The sequence below is a fragment of the Sinocyclocheilus rhinocerous genome, unplaced genomic scaffold (assembly GCF_001515625.1).
Source record: "Sinocyclocheilus rhinocerous isolate Xijiao unplaced genomic scaffold, SAMN03320098_v1.1 scaffold50, whole genome shotgun sequence".
Taxonomy (NCBI): Eukaryota; Metazoa; Chordata; class Actinopteri; order Cypriniformes; family Cyprinidae; genus Sinocyclocheilus; species Sinocyclocheilus rhinocerous.
The window spans coordinates 1,483,179-1,492,761 of NW_015641057.1; the positions used below are offsets into that span (position 1 = coordinate 1,483,179).

At 30.2% G+C, this 9,583-nt stretch overlaps 2 protein-coding genes across 2 annotated transcripts in view; both read right to left on the reverse strand.

The window, feature by feature from the left end:
* LOC107754518 (polyamine-modulated factor 1-binding protein 1-like) overlaps positions 1-288 on the reverse strand; it is an 8,506-nt gene extending 8,218 nt beyond the window's left edge. Inside the window, exons 1-2 of the mRNA XM_016570994.1 lie at positions 277-288; positions 79-178 (exon numbers count right to left, since the gene is read on the reverse strand). Coding sequence (XP_016426480.1) covers positions 79-178; positions 277-288 — 112 coding nt within the window. The remainder of the gene's footprint in view (positions 1-78; positions 179-276) is intronic.
* A 2,438-nt stretch (positions 289-2,726) lies between these two features.
* Positions 2,727-8,111, reverse strand: LOC107754482 (H-2 class II histocompatibility antigen gamma chain-like). The gene is made up of 8 exons (XM_016570941.1): positions 7,917-8,111; positions 6,522-6,691; positions 6,022-6,122; positions 5,887-5,938; positions 4,739-4,834; positions 4,448-4,645; positions 3,257-3,271; positions 2,727-3,057 (listed from the first exon to the last, which is right to left on the reverse strand). Exons 1-6 carry the CDS (start codon positions 7,985-7,987, stop codon positions 4,449-4,451), a joined length of 687 nt encoding a protein of 228 aa, XP_016426427.1. The 5' UTR covers positions 7,988-8,111; the 3' UTR covers positions 2,727-3,057; positions 3,257-3,271; position 4,448.
* Positions 8,112-9,583: the final 1,472 nt, after the last annotated feature.

Sequence of the window (9,583 nt, forward strand, 5' to 3'; positions counted from 1 at the left end):
CATCATCATCATCATCATCATCATCATCATCATCCACATCATCATCTCACAGACTGATGTGAGTCTCCTCATGCCTACCAGTAAGATGCATGTCCATTTCCTGTCTGAGGAGGTCCTGCAGGTCCCTCTTCCTGTCTGCTGTCTCACACTCTTCCTCAGCTCTTCCTCCATCAACCACCTACAACACAATCACACACACATGCTAGAAATCAGCATTAAACTCATATTTCACACAAAACTCGAGCAGAAATGCATGAGATTGATGAGATTACTCACAGACGAGTCCATGTTTGTGTCGAGCGGCTCTGAACTGAAGATCTGTGTGTGTGTGTGTGTGTGTGTGTGTGTGTGTGTGTGCTTGTGCTTGTGCTTGTGTTTCACTCTCTTCAAATATTCATTATCATTAGTGTTCACTTTCACCTGTGTGTGTTTAAATGTGTTGCATTCAGGGTTCCTATAACTATATTTTATATACACTATATGGACAAAAGTATTGGGACACCCCCTTAAAGAACAGTTTTGACTACTTTAGTAATTTCCATGAGTACAAATCTTAATGTTTAAGCATATAATGATATTATAGGGAATAGTGTGCTTCTAATTTTATAGCAACAGTTTGGACAGGACCAATACTTTTGGCAATATAGTGTAATTTTTAAATTTTTATTATATTATCATTTTTTATTTTATATTTTCATTTTCATTTCAGTAAAAGTTTTGGTAATTGTATTGTGAATTTTTGTCATTCTGAGCTGTTTTTATTATTTATTTTATTTTTTTATAAATATGTCTATATTGATTTTATTGTGTGTGTGCGTGCATGTCTGTGTGTGTGTATGAAAATTTTAAAAATACAAATAAATTAAGCTAAATAGGAATATTTGTGTAGAAATATTATTTGTTATTATTAAAATATTCGTTTTTCAGTGTTTTTTTTTTCAGTTGTATATATTTCTATAGTTTATATATTTATCGCCTGTAGTAATTTTTATGTATGTTTAGTCATTCCAATTTATTTTTGTTGTTTTAAATATTTTTAAAATATGTAGTTACATTTATCTAAAAATGTCTATTTAAATTTGTCTATTTAACTGAAATAAAAACAATACAAATCTACAAATGTAAAAAATGTAATTTTAAATGAATTTAAAAATGAGAAAAAAAACTAAAATATGAATGACAAAAATACACAACAAAATGACTAAAATTTTAACTCAAATTAAAATTAAAATATAAAATGAAAAGTAATTAAATATGTGTTATTTAAAAAAAAAAAAAGTTAAAAGGAATAGAAAAATAATAAAAACTGTTTCAAAGTATAAAATAAAAACTATAGTATTGTCTCAGTGATGGTAAAATATCACTGCTTGCGTCTCATAATCATCCGCTAACCCTATGGTCAGTTTATTCTGAGCATCTTCCTGTGCGATTCATTTCCTCGTTTGACCGCACGCAACACTTTCATATTCAAATGCCTGATTTTCAGTAAGTCACAATGTTTTTAGTCAAGTTACCTTGAAATAAATAAGGATGTGATACTGAACATATATCTGTTTTGAAAAAGAGAAGGAAGATTGAGAAAAAATGATAGGCAGATTACAATATATGACTATTTATTAGAATATACACGTCTGAATGCAGAACTCTTTTGTAGGGAACTGTAGACATTATTAATTCAGTGAAAATGATCTGAAAGAAGAAGTGCATGAGTCAGACGGCACATAAGCTATATTTCTCAGAACTCTTAATATTTACATCTGTATATGCAGCGGTTCAGCTCTATTGCAATCTATTATGCTGATCAAAACTGTTTCCTAATGATGCATCTGATGTTTTCAGTCATGTTCAGTGCAATCTGAATAGCACTTGTATACATTTTTCCTGTTATTTTCAATGATTGCCTTATTTTTTAGTATTATAAGTATAGTCTTATAGTATATACTAAAATAACACTGTAAGCTGCATGACATTTCAGTGCAGATTTACTCTTCATTTATTCTTCATCTCACACACACAAAAAAACAAACTTAATAACTTTGATTAAAAAAAAATTAATTGAAAGCTGAAATAAAAAAAATATATAAAAAATGGAAAAACATATCTAAAATTTAAATGATGATTAGAAATGTTGCATTGGTAACTAACTGAAATAAGGAAGTAAATAAAAATAAGCTAAACGGAAACACACTTTTTTGTTTAGCTTTTATTTTTATTTTTTATATTTATCTATTTTATTTATTTATATTTGTCTAAAAATAGCTATAAAATAAAACAAATAAATAATATGTAAAAAGTAAAGCTAATTAAAGCTAAATAGAAAATGTTAAAAAATCTTAATCTTGAATCTAAATAAAAATATAAAATAATTAAATAATACATTTTTAAAAAATCATACTCGGCTCAAAAATCAGTCTTTTCACAATGAATTGCAACTTAACACATGCATCAACATTGTTTTTATAATGATGTTTTGAATCATATTTATTGCAATATGAATAGCACTTTCTATTTTGTGCCTTATTTTATTGCCACTTCAACATGTTTATCTTTAACATGTCTACACAATAAATGTTAATATTCTAATTTCATGTTCGTATCGAAACACACAGAGATCATTCAGACAGAATTGAAAATATTCCCGTTTAATAAATAATATTTTTTGCTGATTTTTATGGATAGGGTCGATCGTTTTTAAATAAAACAATGACAATAAACACACACAAGTCTTATTTGGAAACAGCATGTGTTTATTTACAGACATAAGCACTGTGGTATTCATGCTACCTCGAACATCATGCTGTGAGTTCAAATTAAAACAAAGAAATGGTATCACACAGAGCATTTATTATTAGAAAAAGGGTTAGACCAGCGCTAATATGCTGTGTATGTTTATCTATTCTGAACACAGATCAGAAGAAGAGATCTTCAGTAGGAAGGTTATTGGGTTATTCCCATTTAATATCATCCATCTGGACTGATTGATCGTCAGGAGGTGAAACTAATGACAGATAATAGGACTGGAGTTATTCTCTTTATTGCTGGACGAGATGATTCACTCTGGAGAAACAGAGACACACAAACATCAGGAAATGATTTTACTATCAAATACTGTTTCAGCCTTTCTACTTTTCATACGTTTAATTTGTTACTTGCTGATTCTTTGCTGTTTACTAGTAATATTTTTCAGTGTGTATCAGTGGTTTAGATGCTCATATTAGCAAAGTAATCTACAGTGGACTGTAAAAGATAGACTCACCGAGAAGCTCAGCATCTGTGATTATCCATCAGCGGAGAAATGCATGAAACAAACACAGAGAAAGATGTCAATACTACTTTATTATACAAGTTATTTACTTAACAATGAAGGGGTTTTTTTCTTGTAAAGGTGCACAAAATCATTTCTAGTTTGTTTTAGTATGGATTTATATTGTATGTGCTTCTGCTGAGCATTTTTCTTATTTAATTCAACTATTTGAAATCAATTATATTAGCAGATTCTATTACCGAGTGTACCTAAAAGTAAAACTTAGGAAAATAAAAATAAAAACACTTTTGGTAACTTGGTATAGCTTAAAAATTAAACATAAATATTAGATGAAAAACTAAAACTTAAACACCCATTAGAAGTAAAAAATAAAATAAAATAAAATAAAAAGTAGCCAGTGTTGTTGTGGTTAGCTAAAAGTGTTAAAAATCATTGTAATCACGTCCTTTTCATGATTTGTTTAATATAAATATTGGATGGAAAATTTAAATTTAAAAACTTTAGAAATGCTGCATTGGCAACTAACTGAAATAAATAGTTTAAATACTAAAATTAAAATAAATAAAATAATAATAAGTAGAACTATATACAGTAGACTATATATAAAACAAATACCAAAAATAACAAAAGTACATTAACTAAAATGAAAATATAAAAAAAGGCTAATTAAAAATATTAATAAATACTATAATAGTATATACATTTTACTAAAATAACACTGCTAGCAACAATTTGAATGAGTGCAAATTTATATATAGGCGCAAGTTACACCGAAGGAGAGATCTGATACTGTATTGTTATTGTCAGCTAAAATAAAACTATTAAAAATAATTTTTGGTAATTCAAATAAATCTGAAAAAAAAAAAATTTCAATGATCCTAATGGTTTTTAAATGTGGCTTTGGAAAGTAACTAAAATAAATAAGATTAAAATAAATAAAATGTCAAATTAAAGGTAAATAGAATTATAAAAATAATAATATGATAAAATAATAAATAATAACAAAAATAACAAAATTATAAAACAATAAACTAAAAGGAAAACCAAAAATAATAAAATGAATGCTAATTCAAAATATGTATATGAATAATAATAAACACTAATCTTAAAAAAAAACAGTTCGCAGCATAGCAGTTTGAGTGAGAGCACATTTATATTGTTTATTGTGAAGTTTGCTCGCACCTTAGCTGCACTGGGGGCGTCCACGTATGCGTGTGTCAGGGATCTCGTTGCCCTCTTTATCCACACACCAGCAGTATCCGGTGCTGTGCCAGCACTGCATGGGCATATAGTTGCCCTGATCATCACACTCAGGCTTGAAGTACCCGGGTCTCACCTGCCTCTGAGACTCCAGCTGACACTTACTCTGAACCTCGACAGCTGCGGGAGACACGAGCACATGTGTGTGTGTGTGTTATACAGAGATCTGAACGGATCAGTGTGTGTGTGTGTGTGTGTGTGTGTGTGTCTCACCTGATTCAGGAGAGCTCTTCACCTCCTCATCCGCGTCCACCAGCAGTGGCAGGCTCCTCATCGGCAGCTGCATCTTCTTCGGCATCAGTCTGGAAGCTTTTCACAGAACGTGGAGATTTAGACCATGTGACGTAATGTTTAGGATATACAGAAGCTTATAGTTTATACATAGTGTATAGTTTGTTATAGTTACTCATATTTTACATTTTTATTTCTATTCTATAGTAATCTAGTGTATTTATATATTATATATGTATTTATATATTAACTATATGTAGTTTATTATGATTATATTTATTTCTGTAATATATGTATTAAAGTGTGTGTGTAATGTTTTCATTTTAGTTCAAGTTTATTGATTTTGTTATGTGCACTTGTCATTTTTATTAATTTTCTTGAATTCAGTAGCTTTTATTTTTGTTTGTATTTTTTATTTTTTGTACTTATTTTATTTCAGCTAGACATTTATAACCGTTTTTTTTATATATATAAGTTATTCATCCAAAATTTCAGTTTTACTTTTTTGTATTTCAGATTTATTTAAATTACCTATTTTTTTTAAATATAGTTTTAGTTTTATTAACAACATTGGCTGCTAATATAATTCATAATGAAAAACGTGAATTAAATTAGAAAAATAATTGAAAAAAAAAACTAAAACAAAACAACTATTAGATGAAAAACTTAAATGACCCTAATGATTTTAAATGTTGCCTTGGCAACTAATTAAAATAAAACGCTAAATTAAAGGTAAAAATAATTATAAAAAAAAAATAAAAAATAACAAAATAAAAAAAACTTCAAAACCAAAAAGAATACATTGAAAGCCAATTTATTCATATTTATATGAATAAATATGTTTATAAATACTATCAAATACTAATCCCAAAATAGTATCTAAATAACAGTTTATTTCAAATAAATTAACATTTATTTCAATTACCAAATTTTTAAAAATAGTTCCTAGTTTTATTAACAACACTGGATGCTAATATAATTTGTAATATATATATATATATATATATACATATACACACACACACACACTGTTTATTAATTTATTATTATTATTACTATTTATTAACATATTATTACATGTATTTTTTCAGATGATTTGTTTTTTATTATATGTAATTTGGTGATTTTACCATCCAGTTGTCCGCTGCCCTCTCTCTGGTTTGTGAAAATTGGTTGCAGTTTCTAAAAAAAAATAAAAAAAATTAGATATTCAAAATAAAAAAAAACACTATGGATGAAGATTATTATTAGCTGTTTAATCTCACAGTGAGAGGAACGCTGCTCTTCTTGTCGGAGGACTCGTCAGAGGAATCCTTCAGCAGCGTCATGCTGTTCATGGGAAGATGCATCGCCTTTGGAGGAGCACCTGCAGACCAAACATAGACAAGCGATAAGAACATGATTCGTTTAGCTCTTAAACCATATATAAGTGCCAGATGCAAGGAGAATTCAATCTATAGTTCCTGAATAATATGCATGAATAATTAGGTGAAATGACTTATATTTCTGTAAATGAACAGTGTGTAATGACTCCGTGTTTGATGTTTAGATGTTTAGCATGTAATTCACTCGGCTCTGTTGCTCACCGGCATGGGCATTGCTAGGCCATTTTTAGGGGGGCTATAGCCTATAACACTATTTGTGTTTGTAGCCTACAGTAAACAGGTTGTGTGTGTGAGATCATGAAGACTTGAATTTGGCTTATTCAGTACTCAAATGTTATACCTATCCATGCAATACAGTGGAATACTGCAATAAGTTTCACCGGACATCTTTCTGGTGAGCTCCATCTTCAGCTTCTCCTGGCCGGTGGTCAGAGCGCTGATGTGTTCCTTCTGACCCCAGACGAGGTACGCGGTCAGCGCCTGTCCCGCCAGCAGGAGACAGGCCAGAACCGTCAGTCCAGCCACCTTCAGCGCCTTTCTATTGGAGTTCCTGCAGGAGAACAAACATCTGAGACCTTCTGCTCTTCTCATTTCTCATGTTTGTTTGTGTGGGTGTTGGTTATCTTGAAACAAATGGTCATCTATCTAGCACAGAAAGCGTAATTCCCCTAAAATGAAAATTTCCAGTGATTCACGGTGTGCCTGTTTTGAAACACTTTTTTGTAGTTGTTTTTCTGTTCATTTGATTTAAAAAGGGACATTTCATAATCCTCATTTGTAAGCTGCTCTGGATAAAAGCATCTTCTATATGAATAAATTAAACTGTAAATTTAATGGTTTAATTTTTTTTTTTTTATGTTGGCTGGTTTGGGTTTTTAGGAGAACTGAGAATAAACAACAGAAAATGCCCAAGGTTATAAGTAGGTTAGTTAATTAAAACTAAAACAATAAAAAAAATGAGTTACTTAAAATAGAAGTCAACAAATATTGCTATATACAAATGTATATTTTATTGCAGCTTGTCAAGATAGCATTTATTTTTATTTTGTTAACTTGATGTAGGCTACTAAAATAACTAAAAGTGAAACTGAAAATAACAGTTATCAATAATAATAATATAGACATATTTTAAATAAAAATAACAAAACCGCATAGGATAGTACTAAAACTTTAGAAATAAAACAGAAAATATTAACAATTATTAAAAATTGCATCTTGACGTTGATATTTGTCAGTAACTCATATGTAAAGTCTATCTGATTGTAACATATTGAAATCTGAATAACTAATAACTGAATATATTAAAAGCATTAAGTATTTATTAAAAACTTCTCCAAAACAGCCTTGTCGCGCTGTCTGTTTCATAAAAACATCCAATCAGTAACGTCAGCGCGTGTGACGTCACCAGTAGCTAGGCAGAGTTTGATTTCCTTCTTTCTGATTTCGCAGTTTTTCATTGGAATTTCACACTAAATAAGCTATGCACTGAAACGAATGACATAATTATTCATGATCATTAGCAATGTTTTTATTCGCACAAAATTGTCTTTGAACAGGCTACCAAAAGAGTTTTGCATGCAAAAAAGGAAAATAATAAATATAATATTATTTTATGAATATTCCAAAGCATGAATTCATGAACATTTATGCTATATTATAATTACCACCATGCACTGCTGTAATGTACTAATATATGCAGTCATAATTTAAAAAAAAAATGATGTCCCACAAACTTTACATCGCAAACAAACAAATAAATAAATAAATGAATTTACCCTCCGCGGTTCAGGACGGTCTCCTGGCTTGGCACGCGCTGAATCAGCGCCTCGTTCTGATGCTCCTCCATCACTGGTGTGTGTGTGTTTATGTCTCTAACACTAAATGCAACTCTCTGTAACTCTCCAAAGGTTTTATGCGCCTCTGGAACCCGCTTTTCGGGTCGTCTGCGGTGGAAAGTCCCAGCTGTGAAGCTGAACCTGATTTGGGTTCTCTTCACATCTCAGATGTGATTGGCTGACGAGAAGAGCGTCATTAGTTGATGGAGAGAAGAATACTTCAACCTGTATGTAAATATGAGAAAAAAACAGTCAAAACAAACATCCCCGTTCCTCTTTCAACGATCAAATACAGAATAAATCCATATTTCAGAGACGGATTTGACACCCATATAAGGTTATTCTTTCTAATAACTATCATTAATAGTCAATTAAATCATTATAGAGGGATGTTTAGAAAATATGCATTCATATTTGTAAAATATATGAATCAATATTGATATCTTGCATTTCTGAAGCCTGTTTAAATGCACATTAATGATAAGTACTTAAATGAGTTTTATGAGTGAAGTTTTAGCACTGAAACGTATAATAACGTTTTATCCAACAGTCTTTACACTGCTGTAAAGTTCTAAAGTGGCGTTATTTTGAAATACAAACATAAAGATGATGGAATGTGAGGGAATTAGTGCAAGTTCTGCCAAGACACAACTGATTCATGCATCCAGTTTCTCTGATTGGAGAACAAAGCAGTTGACTTTCAGTCTTCCTTTAAAGCAATGTTTCGGGTGTTCCTGAAAGGCAGAACTGAGAAACCAAGAATTCGCAAAGAAGAAATGAAATCCCCAGAACTCACTGTGATACGCCATCCTTTCCAAATGTCAAACGTGAAGTGAAATCATAGGCTACATGATCTCTGATTTATGGCTTGCTTTTCGGAAACTAAATCTCTGACGTATTTATCAGAAATGATATTGAAGCCAGTTAGTGTTTACAAAAAATGGCATTTACTATAAAAACTTAAATTTACTTCACTATATCATTAAAAAAAATCCTAATCTAATCATGACAAACTATATACCGTTGGAAAGGTCTAAGACTCCTATAGATATTTTACCACCGTTTTTATTTTTTTTTATTTTTTACAAATTATGTAGGAAAAGTAATAGATTAATTTATGACAAGAGTGCACCTCAAAAATCTACATCATAACATGAGTTCTGACCTTTGTCACAAAAAGTCTTTCTTCGTTGTCTTTTTCCCTATCACGCTTTAGAAATCATCAGAAATTATATATCAATCAAAAGCTTAAACTCTCAAAATTCATCCTGTGAAAACCATTTTAAAATTGGACATTGTTGAAGCCAGTTAGTGTTTACAAAAAATGGCATTTACTATAAAAACCTAAATTTACTTCACTATATCATAAAAAAAAAATCCTAATCTAATCATGACAAACTATATACCGTTGGAAAGGTCTAAGACTCCTATAGATATTTTACCACCGTTTTTATTTTTTTTTATTTTTTACAAATTATGTAGGAAAAGTAATAGATTAATTTATGACAAGAGTGCACCTCAAAAATCTACATCATAACATGAGTTCTGACCTTTGTCACAAAAAGTCTTTCTTCGTTGTCTTTTTCACTATCACGATTTAGAAATCA